Raw genomic sequence first — 22,655 nt, 5'->3', positions numbered from 1 at the left:
TCGGCTTCGATTTTAATTTCTTCGGCCCCCGCTGGCTTGGTCTCTGGCGTGGGCTGGCTGGGAGGCGCTGAGGCTGGGCTGAGGAAGAGCCACGCGGTCGAGACCACATGACCAGCTAGACCGGCCCACCGGGGGAAGCCCGATCCCCCAATAGGCCAATCTGCCCCTGCCCAGAGGCAATGGCTGAGAGGGTGCTGGATGCCTGGAAAGCAGGACCCTGACAGAGTTCTGCTTGGGATGGGAGGAGAGGACAGTGCTAGAGACATGATCAGGCCCAACTTTCACTCCCTCTGTCTGCCCTCATCTACTCTCTCACTGTGGCTGGCAAGTCACCCCTAACGGGAGGGACCGGGAGGGGACACCTACATTTGGTGGTAAGCTCTGAGAGGTCAGCCTGTTCTCTTTTCATCTCCGAGGACATCTTGGAATCTGGAACGAAAGAGAGAGAGGAAGAAATTGTGATAGGCTGTCATACTGAGGACATTCTTCCAGAAGCTTCAGTTCCTTTCCATTGCAGAAAAAAATGCAATTTCAGTCAGATTGTATCTTCTTGTACAATTGAACACTGCCAGCGTGTCTCCCCCCCCCCCCCACCCCCACCCCCTGTGTAGGTAATGGTCTTGAACAGGTCTTGTAATCAATGGAAGCATTATTTTAACTTCCTCATCTATTCCACCCTCGTCAGCACTTCGGGTCCTTAAGGTGTCTAAGTCTCTAGCAAAATCGTGCAGAAGCCTGCCAAATTCTGAGCCCTGGGGCAGGCCAAGTGAGGAGAGTGCCACAGACAAGCTGCTTCCCTACTAATGCCAGCAGTACAGCACTGGTGCAGAAGCCCCCAGAGCAGAGCCTAAGGTTAATGGGGGTGGTGGGGTTCCCCCCTGCAAGGGATAGCAGACAAATCCTGAGAAGGGGTGAATTCAGTCTGCTAGGCCAGCGGCAGGCCAGCCTGGTTCTCCAGGGACCCAAACAGGTCTGGGTTTTAGAACAGGACTAATGAGCTTGCATGAAATAGATTTGCAGGCAGTGAAGGGAGTGTGCATGCAAACGTCTCTCAGGACTGGCTTGCGGCGTTGCCCACCCTGTGGTAGTGTCTGGGAGTAATCGGGGGGGGGGGGGGGGGGGGGGGGGGGGAGGGGGGAGGAAGTTGTGCTTCTGAGTGCCGGGACTTGCAGGCCTGCACAGGAGAAGGAGAAGGCTCAGGGCCGTCGCATCCTATCAGGGGCACCATGCGGTGGCCAATAGTGGCGAACATTAGGGGGCGCCGAAGAGCGGCCCAGGCACCCTAATTCGAGCCGGGAAAACTGGCAGCGTGCATGAAACCCTTGTCTGTGATCTGGGGCAAAAAACGAGTCAGTGCACTACATCTTAGCCTGCAGATACTGCCGGTACGTCTGTTGTTTGCACACTTTGCCCATGAAGTGCAGGGATGGGGAGGCTTTAGTGTTTGCGAGGACTCGCTCTCCTCAGCTGCTTTTCTTCTCTCTCCCTCTCACTCCCCGACTTCCGATTGCCCAGGCACCCCTCCAGAGTGTGGCTTTCCAGTAATAGGAAGTGCAGACAGAGCACCGGAAAGCGATTGGTAAAGTGTGAGCTCCAGCAGAGGGCAGGACTGGCTGGTGGGGGAAGAAAGTGTGGGGGAAGGGAAGGGGCCGAGATGCATGCTGTTCGCCCGGGCCATCCCTCCAGACTGCGGCTCTCCGGTAATAGGAAGTGCTAACAGAGCCCTGGAGGACCGGACAGCGATCGGTAGAGTGTGAGCTGCTGCAGCAGCAGAGAGCAGGACCGGATGGAGGGGGAAGAAAGTGTGGGAGAAAGGAAGGGGCCGAAGTGCACACTGTTCACCCGAGTAGCCCTCCAGAGTGCGGCTCTCCAGTAATAGGAAGCACTGACAGAGCCCCAGAGCACCGGACAGCGATTGGTAGAGTGAGAGCTCCAGCAGAGCGCAGGACTGGCTGGAGGGGGAAGAAAGTGTGGTGGAAGGGGCCGAGCTGCACGCTGAATATTTACACCTGCAGCTGAGATAGAGGTTCATCTTGTACAGAAAGACGCTCTTCGTCTCCAGAACCTGCTTTACCAAGGACTGCGGCCTCTGGACAAGCTGTCCAATAGTTTGGACAAAAACATAGATACTTAGGTCTTTGTTGTCAGTTCAAGCTGCTAAGTTATTTCAGGTACACAGAGGCTGGCGCAAGGCAGAAGGGAAGGTCCAATAAAACAAATCGGTAGGCGGTCCTACGTAGCCAAGGCAAAAAACAACAAAGGGACAAATTTTTACCGTGGAAAGAATTTATTAACAAGCCCGACTCTGGCCGAGTTTCGCCAATTAAGGCTGCATCAGGGGCTAAAAATTAAAAACCAAAAAAAATTCTTAAAATAACACAAAATCTATTAAGTGTTATTACCTCAGGTCACAATTGAAGGCTATATGAAATCACATATTCTATGTTGTAAAATTCCACATAAATTTATACACAATCAAAAAATATATATATATAATTTTTCATATCAATCAAAAAAAATTTTTTTTTTATACATAATCAAGAAAAAGGCATTTCCTATCAGGATTAGAGATGAATCCAAATTTCATATCTATAAGCTTCACATAAGTACTATTTATTATCCTAAAATTAAAAACACAAATAATATATAAGAAAAAGTGATTACCTTAGTGCTGCAAGAAACTCTCACTGCTGCGTAAGCTGGTATATCTAATAAATATCTAATATTTATATCTAAATATCTAATAAATATCTAATATCTCACTGCTGCATAAGCTGGTATATCAGTCTAGGCCCGGATCTTGTGCCGGCACCAATTTTGAAAATATAGAAACTATTGAAACTTAAACAAGAAAAATGGCATGAATATTGCGTTTGAAATGCTACAAAAAGTGTTTCTTGTAAACAAAATAAACCCACTATATTTATCAGCTGCATTTCTAAAATATCTGCTATAAAAGTGGTCTAAAAAGTTGCACCAACATGATAGTTATAGCCAGTGTTCTATAACAATATAAACAGCATCCCAAAGAGAGCATAATATAAGCTTTATTCCCAGAAAAAACTGTTTGAATGAGTAGGCTGTTTTGAGTTATACAGCATTGAATAATTTTGGGCTTGGCTGTAGAAGTATAGTCGGATTAATAATATAAATAATACATTAATGTATATTTCAATACAGCTTTTTATAGTAGATATTTTAGAAATGCAGCTGATAAATATAGTGGGTTTATTTTGTTTACAAGAAACACTTTTTGTAGCATTTCAAACGCAATATTCATGCCATTTTTCTTGTTTAAGTTTCAATAGTTTCTATATTTTCAAAATTGGTGCCGGCACAAGATCCGGGCCTAGACTGATATACCAGCTTATGCAGCAGTGAGATATTAGATATTTATTAGATATTTAGATATAAATATTAGATATTTATTAGATATACCAGCTTATGCAGCAGTGAGAGTTTCTTGCAGCACTAAGGTAATCACTTTTTCTTATATATTATTTGTGTTTTTAATTTTAGGATAATAAATAGTACTTATGTGAAGCTTATAGATATGAAATTTGGATTCATCTCCAATCCTGATAGGAAATGCCTTTTTCTTGATTATGTGTAAAAAAATGTTTTGGATTGATATGAAAAATTATATATATATATTTTTTGATTGTGAATAAATTTATGTGGATTTTTACAACATAGAATATGTGATTTCATATAGCCTTCAATTGTGACCTGAGGTAATAACACTTAATAGATTTTGTGTTATTTTAAGAATTTTTTTTTGGTTTTTAATTTTTAGCCCCTGACGCAGCCTTAATTGGCGAAACTCGGCCGGAGTCGGGCTTTTTAATAAATTCTTTCCACAGTAAAAGGTTTGTCCCTTTGTTGTTTTTTTGGCAAGGCAGAAGGTTCACCCAGGGTGCCTAAAATCCTTGCGCCGGCCCTGAGAAGCCGACGTGCCTAAGGCAGGATAAAGGACCATGAATAACTGTGAAAGGATCGCAGACCTGCTTACAGAAGAGGAGGTATTGAAAGGCTTACAGAAATGAGATGGACTAAACCTCAGTGACCTGAAATCCGCGCCCCTCACAGCTCTGGTCAGCTCCATCTCTGGAGACAGGGGGCCATCCCAGGAGCCTGGAAGAGAGCACATGTACTTCTAGTCCTCAGTAGTCCCAAATGCCGCTGCCCACGGTGGGGCGAGGAAGAAGGAAGCATTTACCCCTCTCCTAACGGCACTTCATGTGCTGCCTTTAGACTGAGGTTCAGGCTGGTGGTGCTGGTGTTCACGGAGTTGCGGGGGAGGGCTCCAGAATATTTGTGTCCTCATTATAACCGCATGCACCAACACGGGCCTTGTGGTTCTTTGAGTCAGGGCATGCTAGCAGGAATTAAAGAACGCCATTTACCATTGGCTAGGGTCCAGGCCTTTTCAGTTGCCAGCTTGGTAATGTGGAATAAGCAGCCACTTCCCCTTAGAAAGGAAACTGGTATTATGAAGTTTTGTGAGTGGCCGAAAGCTGTCTTGTTTCAGGGGAGTACTGTCTTGAGAACTGATTGAGAATATAAGTCGGAACATGATGCTAGGGGTAGAGGCGCGGACAGTTTATCTGCTTTGATAGTAAAGTATATGTATTGTCTAACCCTGGAATCATTGTTAAATGGTTTTCTTTAGTTGTAATCTGCATTGTACAACATTGTCGAGAATGGCGCAATCTGAGTTTTTAAATAAATAAATACAGTGCGGCCCTAGGAGGGGCGAGCAGAGGGGCAGGGCTGTGCCTAGAAGCGAGCAGGTAACAGGACTCCAGACAGCACAGTTTCATGGCAGATCCTGTCCGACAAGGAGGAACTGCATTTCAGAATGAGGTGACGAGTGTGGTGGATTGGGAAGGTGGCACTAGATGTGGCCTGTCTGGGCTTCAGGAAGGCTTTTGATACATCTGTACAGAAGACTGGTAGATGAGCCGGGCACAGAGTGAATGTAGAAGGTGCCCTTTGAAAGCGCTTAGCTGGCTCATGCTGTGAGTTGCTAGAGGAAACCTCTGACATTAAACATTTTGCCACTGAAAGAGTGAGTGGCCATGTGGAGGTGGGTTAGGTGGCCGGTGCTGGCTGACTAAATTGGTGGGTCATTTACTAAGCCGCGTTGCTGCATGGTAGACGCGGTTCTGATTGCAAAATCTCTACACGTACCACCCTCCAAAGCCACTCGGCACATAACCGCCAGAGACAGGGCGTTCTCCACGGCAGGACCAACACTATGGAACTCCATCCCGTCAGATTTGCGACAGGAACCCTGCCTTCCTACTTTTAGGAAAAGACCTAAAACATGGCTATTCATTAAAGCCTTTCCAGACCTAAACTGAACCTTAATACACCATTAACCAATTTGCCTAGACTTTTCATCAACATGGCAATAATTAACTCCACTTCAATAGGGTAATCCACTAATGTTACAAATGCCGTAATTGGCATATTTGTTATCTATGTTTAAAATCCTAGCTTCTCTCTCTGTTCCAAGTTGTGTAACTCCCTTGTTTTATTGTAACTGCAATCTTTTGTCTTCACTTGTTTAATGTTTATTATTATTATTATTATTTATTATTATTTTGTTCCTTCTCCACTTGTTAATTGTAAACCGGCATGATGCGATATCCATCGCGAATGCCGGTATAGAAAAACTTAAAATAAATAAATAAATAAATAAATAAAATTTTCTATCAATAGTTCAGTTCTGTATGCTTTATGGGGGTGATTTCCAAAAGCATTTACCTGCTGAGGACACGCACACATTCACTTGCCTAAAGTCACAGCTCTTCTTCGGAGGATGTGATTTTCGCCTGCACATTTAAAGCATGCGAAAGTGCCAATCAGCCCAATGCCAGCCCTGAAGAGATTCTCTCCTGGTGTGAGGGGAAAAACGTGCAAAACCGGGATACGCACACACTGAGCTCGGGTATGATGGAAGCAGGAGCCTCGTTGCTGCGGTGTGGTGGGCACAGACCAGGGAGTGAACCCCTAGGCCCACACTGGCAGCTGGCGAATGTACCCTGGGATGAAACTGGTCAGGAGCTTCACCTTTACCCGCAGGTTGGGCCCTTGGGTTCTGGGGGCCGGCAGGACAGTCTCTCAGGGTACAGAGTGGAAGAGAGTCCAGGGCCAGGCAAGGGTCAGTGGCTAGGCCACAAGCAAGAGTGGTCGATGTCCAGGCAAAGGTCAGATCCAGAAGTCAGTCCGAGGGGAGAGAGACAGGAACGAGGCAAGAGGGACTGGCAGGGCAGGCTGGAGAGACGAGGCAAGGCTGGGCTGAAGAAACGATGGCAACGCGCCCTGCGAAGGCTGAAGCATCTGTTCATCCTCCCAGAAAGAGTTTATAGAGCAGGGAGACAGCTGTGTCCTCAGGAGGTGCGTTAAATGGCAGGACTTCGGACGCGCGTGGAGCTGGGGAGAGTGCGGCGTGGCGGCGTCCTGAGCTGCTCGAGGCAGCAGTCGGCAGCTGCGATGAGCGAGCCAGCTCACGGGGCCATCTCTCGAGCCACCAAACAGAACACCAGGTCACTTTTACTCTAAACTATAAGTGCATGAACAGCTTTTAAAATGAACCCTCCCCTAGTTTCCAACCAAGCCTCTGAAACGTCCCCTCCCTCCCACGGACAAGAGGGAATGTGCATGCGGTTGTCTGGAGGCTAAAACGTCTCCTAGCCAGAGGCGACTGATTTAGGGAGGTTAGCTCCATCATTAATCGGTTCTGAAGGCGTCAAAACCTTGGAAGATTTCCTCCAGAGTTAACAAGGAAAAGGGGATGGGGGGTACAGCCATTCAAGTCCTTAAAGATGACAGAATCGATTCAGAGACGTGAAGTTGCAGAGAGAGGCTCGGGGCAGCGTGAGAAGATGCTCCTTCACAGAGGGAGGCGGTGGGTGGGTGCGTGCAGTAGTCACCGCAAGAGGAGGTGCAGGGCAGTCCTGTGACAGAGTCTGAGGCTCTGCAGAAGGAGAGTTTGTGGGGGAGGACCAGGGATGGAACAGATTCTCTGCTGACGCCTGGGCGGACTTGGCTGCAGACCTTTCCCAGCATCATACAGGCCAGGGAAGATGCAGAAGGCAATGCCTGCAGCTCTCTTCCCATGTCCGGTCTTTCCGGCCTGGAGAGTGGCCAGTGAGGTACCTTGGGGAACAGCCCTGGGGCCAGTTGTTTTATGCTGGCAGATGTGCGTGAGGGACAAAAAAAGTGCATAAAACAAGCAACAGTCTGACTCAGCATAGCAAGTCTTTCATATTCTTATTGTGCAGACTGTGCACCATCTTAATTTTGTTTCTCTCTCTTTGTATCTTTTTGGAGGTTTGGCCTCTAGTATTGGACACAGCACTCCAGGTGAGATTTCACCAGTGAGCTGAACAGAGGCATTATCACCTCCTTTTTTCTGCTGGTCATATTTCTCCCTATGCAGCCTAACATTTCTCTGCCTCCTGCTACTGCCCTGTTGCACTGCTTTGCTACCTTCAGTTAGGATTACCCTGAGATCTCTCTCACTGTGCATTGCTACCTTGCATGTCTGCAATCCAAATGCATGACTCTGCACTTTATTTGCATTGAATCTGCCAGCACTTGGCCATTCCTCAAACTTTCTTAGATCACTTCTCACTCTAACTAGTCCCTTAATCGTGTCCACTCTGTTGTAAATCTGTCATCTGCCAAAAGCCAAACCTTCTCTTCATGACTTAATGGGTACTCATGATTAGTCAAGGTTCTCTGAGGGGTCTGCAATGATTGAGGAGCTTGTGTGTGTGTGTGTGTGTGTGGGGGGGGGGGGGCAATTTATTGATTTTTTTGACTGTTGTGTTTGCTGTTTTTATTTTCTCGGTGTTTAATATGGGGGGGGGGTTATTTATTTAGTTATTTTGATGCAATCTATCATTGTTATGATACTGATATTTTTGATTGTCTCAGGGAATTGTGGGCTATGAAACTGTAATGAATAACCTCTCTACAATACTACTTACTAGAACTAGACCCAGGATTGATCCCTGAGATACTGCCTTGATCACTCTTTTCCTCAGCGTGAACTCAATTTACCACTATCTTGTGTGGTCTATCATTTGAATCCCTGGCCAGACTGAGTGGACCAGCTAATCATTTTTTGCCAACATCTTCTCTATTTCTAACCCCTTGGGGCCCACACTTTGGTCACTCAGTTTTAGTTCCTGGAGGAAAAGTCCATAAACCATTATTAAGGCAGAGTTGCAGAAATCCCCTGCTTATTCTTGGGATGAGCAGCTTGGAATCTCTCTACCCCTTGGGATTCTGCCAGGTACTTGTCACCTGGTTTGGCCACTGTGGGAAACAGGATACTGGGCTTGATGGACCCAGTATGACAAGTCTTATGTTCTTATGTAATTATGAGCCTTCTATATTGAACAGAACCAAAATATTTGGCAAAATCCAAGTGCAAGACCCTGATTGAATTCTCTGGTCACCCATTGAAAGATGAGGTGATACAGTAAGACTGATGGAGAGAGATAAATGGAAAGATGAGAGAGAGGGCAGCAAAGGGAAGAGATTGGAGAGAGATGAGGGGAAAGGAGGAAAAGAGTGGAGAAAAAATGAGATGGATAGTAATTGGGAAGAAATGGGGATAGTGACGAGGGATGAAGTAACAGTGATGGGAAAAATGAATGACCAACAGAGGCATGATGATACAAGAGAAGGGGAGCTATAAAGAAACAGATGAAGGAGAGATAGATAGTGATGGGAGAATGATGGGGAGTGATGACAGGAAAGAAGTGGAGATATGAGGGGAGTGATGGGGGAGTGATGAGTGTGCAATGGGGAGTGATTAGTGGAGATATGAGGAATCAGATGATTGAAAAGATGAGGGAACGATGAGGAGAGAGAAGTCAAGAAATGAAGAAACAGATGGGAGAGTGATGGGGAAAATGGAGCAATGGGGGAGTGATGAGAGAAAAAGATATGAGGGAACAGATAATGGGAGTGATGGAGAGTGTTGAAGAAAGAGAAAGGGTTATATGAAGAAGTAGATGGGGAGTGATGGGAAAGGGATGGTGGAGTATAGAGGGGAGAGAAGAGGAGGTACAAGAAAATATGATGAAAGAGATGAGGGAGTGATGGGAGAGTGTTGAGGGTGCAATGGGGAGTGATTAGGTGAGATATGGGGAAACATGATTGGACAGATGAGGGAGTGATGAGGAAACAGAAGGGAGAGTGATGACTGAATGATGAGAGAGAATTGAAGATATAAAGAAACAGATGGGAGAGTGATTGAGAGCAATGACGGGAAAGATGAAGGAGCAATGGGAGAGTGAGGGGAGAGATGAGAAGATATGAGGGTACAGATGATTGAGAGATGACAAGGAAGGGGAGATATGAAGAAACAGGTAATGGGAGAGATGAGAGGGAACTGGAGATATGAGGAAATGGATGATGGGAGAGATGAGGAGGGAAATGGAGATATGAGGAAATAGGTGATGGGGCGATGAGGAGAAGGAACTGGAGATATGGGGAAACAGGTGATGGGAGAGATGGGAGAGGGAAGTGGAGATATGATGGAACATGATGGGAGAGATAAGGACAGGAAAGTGGAGATATGAGGAAATGGATGAGGGGAGAAATGAGAAGAGGGAAGTGGAAACAGGAGGAAATGAAGAGTGGATGAGGAAAAGGAATTGGAGATGTGAAGAAACAGATGGTGGAAGAGATGATGGAGCTATGGGTGTTCATGCATGAGTGAAGAGGAGTTTGAGGAAACAGGATGGGAAAGATGAGGAGAGGAAGTAGAGATCTGAGGAAACCTGATGATGGGAGAGATGAGTGGGAAGTGGAGATAAAGGAAACAGATGATGGAAGAGATGAGGATAGGAGGTGGATTTAGGTAGTAATGTATGATACATATGTAATTTAATAATTACATATTATTGTAATTACATATGTAATTTAATAACCTATCCTTTCTCTTCCTTCTCATCCAAGTTCTTATCACCCTGTTATATGTAACTGCCTTTTCAGCACCTTTGTTATAGTTATGTTTTCTATGCACCCCTGTTTTATGTGAACCAGCATGATGTGACTGCTGTCTCGAATGCCGGTATATAAAAATTTGAAATAAATAAATGAAATAAATGATGGAAGAGATGAGGAGAAGGAACTAGAGATATGAGCTAACTGATGATGGGCGAGATGAGGGAGCAATGGGGGTTGATTAGAAAGTGAAGAGGAGATATGAGGAAACAGATTGCAGATGATGGGAAAGAATGAGAAGAAATGTGATGTGAGAAATGAGGGGGTAATGGGAGAGTGATGAGGGTGCGATGAGGAATGATTACGGAGATGAGAGGAAACATGATGGGATAGTGTAGGGGGTGATAAGGGAAAGATGAATGAACAACAGGAGAGTGAGGGGGAGTTATGAGGGGAGAAGGGGAAATATGACATGGGGTGAGTGATGGGACAGCAATGGAGAGTGATGAGAAGAGAAGGGGTTATATGAGGAAACCGATGATGGGAGAGATGAAGGAGTGATGGGGGATTTATGAGGGAGAGAGGAAGCAATATGAGGAAAAGATGATGGGAGAGATGAGAGTGAAGTAGAGATAGGAGGAAATGGGTGATTGGAGAGATAAGGAGAGGGAACTGGAGATATGAGGAAACATGATGGGAGAGATGAAGGAGCGATGGTGGGTTGATGGAGAAGTGAGGAGATATGAGGAAACAGATGATGGGGGAGATGAAGGAGTGATGAGGGGGTTGAAGCAGGAAGAGGAGATATGAGGAAACATGATGGTAGGGATGAGGAGAGGAAGTGGAGATGTGAGGAAACCTGATAATGTGATAGATGAGTGGGAAGTGTAAATATGAGGAAAGAGATGATGGGAGAGATAAGGAGAGGACGTGGAGCTAGGAGGAAATGTGTGATGGGAAAGATGAGCAGAGGGAACTGGAGATATGAGGAAACTGATGATGAGAGAGATGAAGGAGTGATGGGAGTTGATGAGGGAGAGAAGAGGAGATAGGAAACAATGATTCGAGAAATGAAGGAATGATGGGGGATTGATGAGGAGAGTGAATTGGAGATATGAGGAAACATGATGGGAGAGATGAAGGAGTGATGGGAGTTGATGAGGGAGAGAAGATTGGATATGAGTGGATATGAGGAAACAGATGATGGGAGAGTTGAAGGTGTGATGGGGATTGGTGAGGGAGGAAGAGGAGATATGTGGAAAAGATGAGAGAGATGAAGGAGCGATGTGGGATTGATTAGGGAGAGAAGAGGAAATATCAGGAAAATGATGAGAGATGATGTGAAGGAATGAGATGGGAGAGTTTGGGAGTGATGGGTAGAGGAGAGTTAGGGAGGGTTGGATGAAAGAGACAATGGGGGAGAGACAATAGAGGAGAGAGAAAGGAAGAGATGAGAGGGAGAAGGAGGACTTACAATCTGAATGCATCACAGAGAAGAGAATGATCCACAAGACGAAGGAGAGGAGCAGCAGGCCGAAGAGGATGGTGATGGACTTTTTGTCCCCAGCTTTCCTCTGAAGAGATTCCAGCAAATGGAAACCTGCAGAGAGCATACAAGAGGTAAAGACCGGATGAGAGACATCACAAGCATGGGAATGCATCACAGCCTCCTTATATCTCATTCCTGGATAACGAATTTAATATCCATCCCTATCTCACTGCATGGTTGGATTCATTAATGAAGTCTTATTCTGTTAGGAAATGACTTCTCTTATTTCTGATTTAGTTATTTTTAATAGTCTTGATTTCTCAGGGGATAACAAATGTGGTAGTTAGTTCTGATGAGGTGTCCTCCTGGTTATTATTACAAATTGATTTTGAGGAAGTAGGGTTGCTAATGGTTTTAAGTAATAAGCTGGACCAGGGGCAGCTCAAGACAATCTGCTACCTGAGGCAAGGGATGAGATGGCGCACCCCCCCCCCGCGCCTGCCCAGTGTATTCTGGGACCCAGTGTAAATATTACACTGGGTCCCAGAATACCAATACACCACCTACCAAGGAAATGAAACAAACCCGATTGCTATAGATCCCTGTACAGACACTCATGCTAGCAGAATCTCTCATCTTGGTCACACACATAGAGCAGAGACAGATCCTCACCAAATACAGAATAAAGGATCACAAATTAGACAAAAACTGAAATGGAAACCCCAAGAAGCCAGACTATGTGTAACAATGGAAAAAGAGAACCATCATTCCTTATAAAGCAAATAAAATCAAGAATCATAAAGCATCAATTATAATAGTATAACCATACTAATAAAAGAATATTTTAAAACTACTGATAAATAGAATAGCTTCTAGTCATTAAAATCATATACATTTTTTTAAATTTCCCAAGCACCAATAAAATATTTCAAAACAGGACATATATCAAATAACACCCAATAATTAAAACTATTTAGGATAAAAAAAAAGCCCCTGCTGTCCATACCTGGGAACTCTTAATTTCCAGTCACCATGAGATGTTTGTGGATTGGGGGGAGCTGCACACACTTCATTCTCTCACACACTCATTTACATATATTCATTCTTTCATACACTCCCTCACATACTCTCTCTCTCACACACACACACACACACACACACACTCTCATACATATGCAGGCTTTCACACACATATATGCAAGCTCGCTTTCTCTCTTTCTCATACACATGTAGGCTCACACATACACACAGGGTAGCTCTCTCACATACAAACGCAGAATTTCATACAAACATGCAGGTCTTGCTCTCTCTCATACATATGCAGGGTCTCTATCTCTTTCTCTTACCAGTGAAGAACCCAGAACTGATTTTTTTTGGTGGGCTCAAGATTAACATGAATGGGCAGTACTACTGTGTTTCCCTGATAATAAACCCTACCCTGAAAATAAGCCCTAGCTTGATTTTCAGGATTTTTGGAGTAGGGCTTGAAATATAAGCCCTACTCCAAAAATAAGCCCTAGTTATAGGTGGACATGCGGTTGCACCCCAAGACTTGCCCAACCCCTCCAAGACTTACCGAAAGTCCCTGGGTGGGGGCCCCGAAACCCAGGGGGGGCAGACAGGGGTTGTAAAAACAAAAACAAACCCCCTCCCAAACCCACCCCAGCCCTTCAAATTTAATTCATTGCAAACCCCCCCCCCCCACTCTCCTGACCTCCCCAAAACTTGCCGAAATTCTCTGGTGGTCCAGTGGGGGTCCCGGGAGCGATCTCCCACTCTCGGGCTATTGGCTGCCAGTAATCAAAATGGCGCCGACGGCCTGAGGAGCTCCTACCATATGAGAGAGGCCGGCCAATGGCACCAATAGCCTGTCACATGGTAAGGGCAAACGGCCATCGGCGTCATTTTGATTATTGGCAGTCGACGGCCCGAGAGCGGGAGATTGCTCCCAGGACCCCTGCTGGACCACCAGGGAATTTCGGCAAGTTTGGGGGGGTTGGGAGGGTGGAGGGGTTTGCAATGAATTAAATTTGAAGGGTTGGGGTGGGTTTAGGGTTTTTTTTGTTTTTTTTTTTTTTTTACAACCCTCCGTCTGCCCCCCCCCCCCCGGGTTTCGGGCTTTGTTTCGGGGGTGGGGGGCAGATGAAATAAAATCGGCCCGAACCACGGGGAAACAAAATTTCCCACGGCGGGCCGATAACGAAGGCCGAACCAAAAGGTTTGGCCAAAAATTGAATCTGATTGGTGAATGAAAGTGGAGGTGGGCTTAGCCTTGTCCTCATTTACCAATCATGGAAAAAAATAAGACATCTCCTGAAAATAAGCCCTAACCGTTTTTTAGGAGTTAAAAAAGAATATAAGACCTGTCTTATTATCGGAGAAACACGGTAGTTGTACTCTTATCGATAAATAATGCCTTAGAGTGCACCTGACAATGGATTTCTAAGTAGTCTGCAACAGCTGTTATGCATCATGAGTGAATTTAAAAAATGTTTAGTTCTTTTATTTCAAGCACTTGCCAACAGTAAAAAAATCCTTATTAACGTATATTAACTTATTTTATATTTATTGCAGTTTATAAATACAAGTAGAATATCATGTAAAAAGCAAACAAAGAACATATAACAGAAACATCAGATCCAATAATTTAATAAAACACATATCCATGTATTCTTTCATGAATCCTCTCTCCAGAAAAGGCAGAGATCATCATAACTACAATAAAACAGCAATAATCATAATCATAAGACTAGGTGCAGAGCAGAATTAGGACAGTTCACATTACAACCGCCCAAACTCAGCAAAACAAACTCCCTCCACTGCCAAATATTTTGTGAAGTAACACAAACACCTGCAAAAATAAAAAAAGATACCTTGAACCTTGCCACACCATAGAATCACAGCAATAATTCTCAGGATTCAAACAGCAGCAACCTCATCTAGGAAAAGGCAACAATACACATATTACACCAACCCTGGAACACTAATGTACCAACTATTGGCCAAACAGTACAACCTGGACTGCTACAAATCTCTGCAGAGAAACTAAACCTCAGTCACACACAGACTAACCCTTACCTAACACAGAAATAAGGGACTACAAATTAGAAACAGAATCATGTAGACAAAACCAAGATAAAAATCCTAAAAAAACAAAATGAAGTGGAACTTTAAAGAAAATGCAAAATACAAAAAAATATAATAGTTCACATTCCCAAAGTTGGCATATCACAATTGCTAAAAACTCAACATTTTTTTTACCTTTGTTATCTGATCTTATTTTTCCAACCAGTTGGTCCAGGTCTCTTTTTTCCACTTTCCCCTTGTTGGTCTTCTGATTCCTTTATCAGGGTCTCTCTTCTCTTTCTGATTCTTCATTCTTCTTTCTTCTCTTCCTCCCTCCCCCGCACACACGCTTTCTCTCTCTTACAAGCTGTCTCATACACACACACACAAGCTCTCACTCTCTCATGCTCTCCCACACACATAAGCTTGCACTCTCACAAGTTCTCCCATTCACATAAGCAAGCTCACTCATATGCTCTCTTACACACACAAGCTCTCACATGCTTTCCTACACACACCTACAAGCTCTCACTCTCATATGTTCTCCCTTACACACAAGCAAGCTCTCACTCTCATATGCTCTCCCCCCACACACAAGTTCTCACATGCTCTCCCCCTACACACATGCTCTCCCCTCACACACAAACTCTCACTTGCTCCCCCCGCTACACAAGCTCTCTCACACACACATACATACAAGCTCTCACACACACTTCCTGGCCTCCCCAATGATCTCTGATTTAATTCACTTTGGTCGCACTGTGCGCGGCGGTTCCTGCAGCTTCCTGCCATCTTCAACTGTCAGTGGTTTGGCCTCCATCAGCGACCCTATGGCCTCCTGCCATCTTCAGCTGTTGGCAGTCTGCGCTCTGCTGTTGGCCCTGCAGCCTCCTCCCAGCTTTAGCTGCTGACAGCTTGGACTCCGCCGGGTGACCCTGCAGCGTGCTCCCTCTTTCACCATCAGATCTGGAGGGAGGCAACTAGCACCCTATTGGCTGACACGTCAGGCGATTACCTGATTGTTCCGGGCCCGCTCACATGCACGCAGCAGTCTGCAGGCAGAGCAGGACTTGAAAATCTGGACAATTTCCGGTTTTTCATCAGGAATTCTGGCAACCTAAGGCAGGGCAGGCAGTGTGAGTTGGACGCCACAACAGCGTACTGAGAGGGACTTTTTTTGATGCCTCAAAGTTCTGCCGCCTGAGGCGGTCGCCTCACCCTGCCTCATTATAGAACCGCCCCAGAGCTGGACTGTAGGACAGACATCGGGTGTCAGAAGCCTGATGTTGGGTTTAGCTTTGCCTATGAAGATAAGATTCTTCTTTGGTGATCTTCATCAGGTGGAGGAACTGTTTCTCTTAGATTTTCCTGATAAAGATTGTGATGGGGGAATTGTAAACATTAGCACTGTGATCTGGCAGCAGCTTGCTTGCAATGAAAAGCAGTAAAGCAGTGGAAGCCGTTTCTGGACCAAGAGGCTTCGGGTGATTTAAAGAAGCGCTGTTAGACTGGTGTATGGCAAGAATAGACAGGCGAGGGCTTCTCCACTCTTCGTCTCTATGTATTGCTTATCCATAGCACAGAGAACAAAATGTAAAATGCTAACAGTGTTTTTTTTGTTGTTTGTCAAGAAACGGCACGAAGCACCTGGTTCAGGACTTTTCCTGACAGATATGATACCAGGGTTGGGGGAAGGGTCCTGAGATTGTGCAGGGAGCAGGAAAGCCGAAAGAGAATCACAGTCCAGAGAGAGAGGAAAACCACCAAAAAAATCTGACCAAAACCAAGCAGAAAGGGTCAGGAGGGCTCTCTGAGGTGATAAAGTCACTAAGGTTTCCCCTGGAAAATTCTCATTAAAAAAAACATCCTTCACCTTATATTCTGCCCTGTGTAAAGGAGACCTGCCCCCTCCTCAGGCTTTAATCCTGTGCCCTGTGTAAAGGAGACCTGCCTCCTCCTCAGGCTTTAATCCTGTGCCCTGTGTAAAGGAGACCTGCCCCCTCCTCAGGCTGTAATCCTGTGCCCTGTGTAAAGGAGACCTGCCTCCTCCTCAGGCTGTAATCCTGTGCCCTGTGTAAAGGAGAACCGCCCCCTCCTCAGGCTGTAATCCTGTGTCCTGTGTAAAGGAGACCTGCCTCCTCCTCAGGCTGTAATCCTGAGCCTTGTGTAAAGGAGACCTGCCCCCTCCTCAGGCTGTAATCCTGTGCCCTGTGTAAATGAGACCTGCCTCCTCCTCAGGCTGTAATCCTGAGCCCTGTGTAAATGAGACCTGCCTCCTCCTCAGGCTGTAATCCTGAGCCCTGTGTAAATGAGACATGCCCCCTCCTCAAGCTGTAATCCTGTGCCCTGTGTATAGGAGACCTGCCTCCTCCTCAGGCTCTAATCCTGTGCCCTGTGTATAGGAGACCTGCCCCCTCCTCAGTCTGTAATCCTGTGCCCTGTGTAAAGGAGACCTGCCTCCTCAGGTTATAATCCTGTGCCCTGTGTATAGGAGACCTGCTTCCTCCTCAGGCTGTAATCCTGTGCCCTGTATAAAGGAGACCTGCTCCCTCCTCAGGCTGTAATCCTGTGCCCTGTGTAAAGGAGACCTGCTCCCTCCTCAGGCTGTAATCCTGTGCCCTGTATAAAGGAGACCTGCTCCCTCCTCAGGCTGTAATCCTGTGCCCTTTATAAAGGAGACCTGCTCCCTCCTCAGGCTGTAATCCTGTGTCCTGTATAAAGGAGACCTGCTCCCTCCTCAGGCTGTAATCCTGTGCCCTTTATAAAGGAGACCTGCTCCCTCCTCAGGCTGTAATCCTGTGCCCTGTGTAAAGGAGAACCGCCCCCTCCTCAGGCTGTAATCCTGTGCCCTTTATAAAGGAGACCTGCCTCCTCCTCAGGCTGTAATCCTGTACCCTGTGTAAAGGAGACCTGCCTCCTCAGGTTATAATCCTGTGCCCTGTGTATAGGAGACCTGCTCCCTCCTCAGGCTGTAATCCTGTGCCCTGTATAAAGGAGACCTGCTCCCTCCTCAGGCTGTAATCCTGTGCCCTGTGTAAAGGAGACCTGCTCCCTCCTCAGGCTGTAATCCTGTGCCCTTTATAAAGGAGACCTGCTCCCTCCTCAGGCTGTAATCCTGTGTCCTGTATAAAGGAGACCTGCTCCCTCTTCAGGCTGTAATCCTGTGCCCTGTGTAAAGGAGACCTGCCTCCTTCTTTAGCTGCAATTTTGAGCCCTGTATAAAGGAGACCTGCCTGCTCCTCGGGCTGTAATTCTGTATCTTTTGAATATTCCTCCATGTTACTATGTTGTCTGGTATCCTGTGTGCTACTTGTTTCAAGGAATGGCAGTATCTTTCCTTTAGATGCGTTTAATTGATCGTGCCATTACTGGAGTTAGAATTGAGGAGGTCAATATTCAAAAGCATTTCATAGGGTAACTAAGGTTAGCCAGTCAAATTAATATTTGGGCACTTATCCAGCTATATTCTACCCACCTAAGCTATGGGCATTGCAGGGGCATACCTGGGAGGAGTTGATTTACCCAGCTAAGTTTGGCTGGTCCAAAGACCTGTCCTAAAGTTAGCAGGCTGTCTTCAATACTATGGCTTGACCACTGACTATAAGTCCAGAGTGAGCTGCATCCATTTATCTGGTTAACTTTGCTAAGCGGACAGTGATTGAATATGCATCTCCTGGATCTGTAGCACTGTACCTGTTAAGCTCTGTGTATAGTGTGGCTGATCCTTCAGTTACTGTAGCACTGTCCCTGCTAAGCTGTGTGTGTAGTGTGGCTGATCCTTCAGTTACTGTAGCACTGTTCCTGTTAAGCTGTGTGTATAGTGTGGCTGAGCTCCTGTTACTGTAGCACTATACCTGTTAAGCTGTGTGTATAGTGTGGCTGAGCTCCCTTTGCTGTAGCACTGTTCCTGCTAAGCTGTGTATAGTGTGGCTGAACTCCCGTTACTGTAGCACTCTTCCTGCCAAACTGTGTGTAGTGTGGCTTAACTCCTGTTATTGTTTCACTGTCCCTGCTAAGCTGCGTTTATAGTGTGGTTCATCCTTCAGTTACTGTAGCACTGATCCTGCTAAGCTGTGTGTATAGTATGGCTTAACTCCCATTACTGTAGCACTGTCCCTGCTAAGATGTGTGTTTACGTGCATAGCTTAGGTACCTCCGGCACACAGTTGCTGATCGGGGATATTATTAGCAGTGAGGAAAGGCTCACTTACACCTTTTCCGATGCTGGCACAGGGCTGCTTTTGGAGCTCCTTCTAGTAGCCACCAGAGAGGAGGCCTGTATGCCACTGTAGGTGAGAGAGCGATGCTCGGGAAGGTAAGTACTAGAGATGGAGAATTCAAGCAGACCCACAGGTGTAGGATAGCAGTCAGGACGTGGGGTAAAAGTGTGAAAAAGCAGCCCAGCATGCAAAACCTCTCCTTCTCCAGTAAGAAACAGCCCACCATAGTGGCCCGCTCCACCCTACCTGAGGAACAGCATGCCATGGGGGGACTGCTTCTCCCTAAGTGAGAATCTGCCCTTCACAGGGGGATCGTTTCACCCTACATGAGAAATGGCCCACCATGGAGCACCACGCCACCCTACCTGAGAAACAGCCTACCATGGGGCACCTCTCCCCCCTACCTGAGAAACTCCATGAAGTTAGTATGTAGCACATTTAAAACAAATCGGAGAGCATTCTTTTTCACTCAACACACAATTAAACTCTGGAATTTGTTGCCAGAGGTTTGGTTAGTGCAGTTACTGTAGCTGAGTTTAAAAAAGGTTTGGATAAGTTCTTGGAGGAGAAGTCCATTAACTGCCATTAATCAAGTTGTCTTAGAGAATAGCTACATAAGAACATAAGAACATAAGAAAATGCCATACTGGGTCAGACCAAGGGTCCATCAAGCCCAGCATCCTGTTTCCAACAGTGGCCAATCCAGGCCATAAGAACCTGGCAAGTACCCAAAAACTAAGTCTATTCCATGTAACCATTGCTAATGGCAGTGGCTATTCTCTAAGTGAACTTAATAGCAGGTAATGGACTTCTCCTCCAAGAACTTATCCAATCCTTTTTTAAACACAGCTATACTAACTGCACGAACCACATTACTAGCATCAGTAGCATGGGATCTACTTAGTGTTTTGGTACTTGCCAGGTACCTGTAGCCTGGATTGGCCACTGTTGGAAACAGGATACTGGGCTTGACAGACCTTTGATCTGAACCAGTATAGCAACTTCTTATGTTCTTATGCTCTTAAGACATGCGACTATAGGACACTCAATCTCCCTAACTGGACAGCATCCTGAATACCCACCCTCACTCCCACAGAGAAGACAGGCAGCCAAGATTCAGAATCCTGGGAATAACTGGATTACAGTGGACACTGGCAGAATAAGGCCTGTGAAGAAGAGACACTCTCCCCACTGTTACCCTTACATAATGCTTTTTCTGCTTTGGGAAATGAAGAAGCCACAGCAAGAGAACATGAAGGGGAAGTAGTCACCCAATGCACTCAGAAACCCTCCAACATGGTCAAATGGCATAAAAGAAAGCTGCTTCTTCTGGGAGATTCAGTCATCAGAGGAACCAATTTGGGAGCTCATTTTGATGGGGACACAATGGTTAAATGCATTCCAGCATGCTCAACTAATAGAAATGCAAACCAGGTGGTCAGTGCAATTATAGAAGAAAGTAAGAACGCTGATATCAATGTTATCATCCATCTGTGAACCAATGAAGGTACAGGAAGATCTCCAGAATCTAGGGGAGAAGATTAGACACACACCAAAGACTATTGCCTTTTCAGACGTATTACCAGATCAAGGAAAGGTTATGCCATATAGATAATTTCAAAACCTGTGATAAGGAAAGTGGTTTTGGATACATTGGAGGCTGGGGCCATGTATGGGAGCAGTAACAGATTATTTGGTAAGGAAGGTCTCCATTTCTCTATGGCAGGAAAGAGGATGCTAAGTGGGAAATTCAGATTATGCATTATTAGGCATTTAAACTAGGGAGCGGGGGTGGCAGGAGATGGCCTGTTCATTTGGCATGTCACCCCCAAGCAATACAGGAAGTGGGAAGGGAAAGTAACAAAATCAATCAGTTAAAACAACAGAAAGCTATGACTACAAATGCTCGTAATCTGGGCAACAAAATCCCAGACCCGCAGGTTTCTAATGGTGGAGGCAGAATTAGACATTGTTGCAGTTAGGGAGACATGGTTCACTGAGTCTCATGATTGGTATGCAGCCATCCCGGGTTATAACTTGCTAAGGAAGGATAGAGAGGACAGAAAAGGGGGAGGAGTAGCTCTTTATGTCAAAAACAATATCTACCCCACATCCCTTGAACTGCAAGGAATGTGGGGTAGAGAAGAAGCATTATGTTCCATCCTAAAAAAAGATGATGGTGCATCCATTTTTACTGGAGTGCTTTACAGGCCTCTGACTCAAACGAAAGAACTAGACAGAGACCTGATCGAGAACATCCAAAAGGTGGGAAAGAAGGGAGAAATGTTGCTCGTTGGAGATTTTAATCTGCCAGCTGTGGACTGGAGAATCCCTTCTGCGGAATCTACCAGAAGTAGAGAGATGGTGGATAACCTACAAGGGGCTCTGCTCAAACAAATGGTAATGGAACCCATGAGGGAGGGAGTGATACTCGACCTGGTGCTCACTAACAGGGATAATGTCTCTAAGGTCCATGTAGGTGCCCACCTGAGCACCAGTGATCATCAGACAGAATGGTTCAATATCACAAATAAGATACAGAGAAGACGCACAAAGACCCACATTTTGAATTTCACAAATACGGATTTTGTCAAAGTGGGGATGCAGCGGGAGGAAGAACTGGAAGACTGGGAGAAAACAGGTGAGGTGGAACAGCAGTGGGCCAAATTAAGAGGAGCTAATACAAAGGCAACAAATCCATATGTTGGAAAAGTAATCAAATGTAAGAGGAAAAAGAAACCTATCTGGTTCTCAAAGGAGGTGACTGAAAAATTAAAGGCAAAAAGAACAGCGTTCAAGAAGTATAAAGGATCCCAAAAAGAGGAACACAGGGAAGAATACCTGGTGAAACTGAGGGAGATGAAGAAAGCAATCAAGAAAGTAAAAGGTCAGGTGGAAGAAAGGATTGCCAAAGAGGTAGAGGAGACAAAACATTTCTCAGATACATCAGTGAAAGAAGGGAGGCCTGAAGTGGTATAGTGAAATTGAAAGGTGACAAGGAGCAATGTGTGGAGAGAGCCAAAGAAATGGCCGAAATATTAAACAAATACTGCAATTCGGTGTTCACTAAAGAAGACCCTGGAGAAGGACCGTCGCTGGTTGACAAGACCGTAGATGGGGAGGAGTAGATGAAACTCCATTTACAGAAGAGAATGTATGGGAAGAACTAAGAAAACTGAAAGTGGCAAGGCCATGGGTCCAGATGAGGTTTCATCCCATGATACTGGGGGAGCTCAGAGATGTGCTGGCAGGTCCGCAGTGTGACCTGTTCAATAGATCCCTGGAAACAGGAGTGGTGCCACAAGTCTGGAGAAGAGTGGTTCCACTTCACAAGAGTGAGAACAGAGAGGAGGCTGGAAACTACAAGCCAGTTAGCGTCACCTCGGTGGTGGGAAAATTAATGGAGACGCTGCTGAAGGAAAGGATAGAGAACTATTTACAATCCAATAAGTTGCTGGATCCAAGGCAGCATGGATTCACCAGGGGAAGATCCTGTCAGACAAATCTGATTGATTTTTTTGATTGGGTCACTAGAGAATTGGATTGAGGAAGAGCGCTAGATGTGATCTACTTGTATTTCAGCAAAGCTTTTGATAGGGTCCCACATAGGAGGCTCGTGAATAAAATGAGAATCTTGGGAATGAGCACCAATTTGATGGTGTGAATTTCAAACTGGTTGACTGATAGGAGACAATGTGTAATGGTAAATGGAACCTATTCTGAAGAGAGAACAGTGTAGTGGCGTAATCACGAGTGGGCCTGGGTGGTCCATGGCCCACCCACTTTGAGCTGAGGCCCACCCAACCAAGACTGTCTGACCTGGAAAAGGGCTGGAGCCTGGAGCAGCAGTGCTGTCGCAGAATCCCATCCCTGTGATGGTGAAGAAGAGGATTGGAGCTGAAATG

General features: G+C 45.7%; 1 protein-coding gene across 2 annotated transcripts in view; it reads right to left on the bottom strand.

Annotated features, from left to right (window-relative positions):
• LOC115087730 (CD209 antigen-like protein C) overlaps positions 1-22,655 on the bottom strand; it is an 85,698-nt gene that overhangs the window by 49,989 nt on the left and 13,054 nt on the right. For both annotated transcript variants that reach the window (XM_029595250.1, XM_029595251.1), the window contains 2 exons: positions 11,450-11,575; positions 367-429 (listed from right to left, as the gene is read on the bottom strand). In XM_029595250.1, coding sequence (XP_029451110.1) covers positions 367-429; positions 11,450-11,575 — 189 coding nt within the window. The remainder of the gene's footprint in view (positions 1-366; positions 430-11,449; positions 11,576-22,655) is intronic.

Source organism: Rhinatrema bivittatum, chromosome 3, assembly GCF_901001135.1.
Source record: "Rhinatrema bivittatum chromosome 3, aRhiBiv1.1, whole genome shotgun sequence".
Taxonomy (NCBI): domain Eukaryota; kingdom Metazoa; phylum Chordata; class Amphibia; order Gymnophiona; family Rhinatrematidae; genus Rhinatrema; species Rhinatrema bivittatum.
Note: the sequence above shows the minus strand (reverse complement) of the source record. Positions and strands in the feature narration are given on the sequence as shown.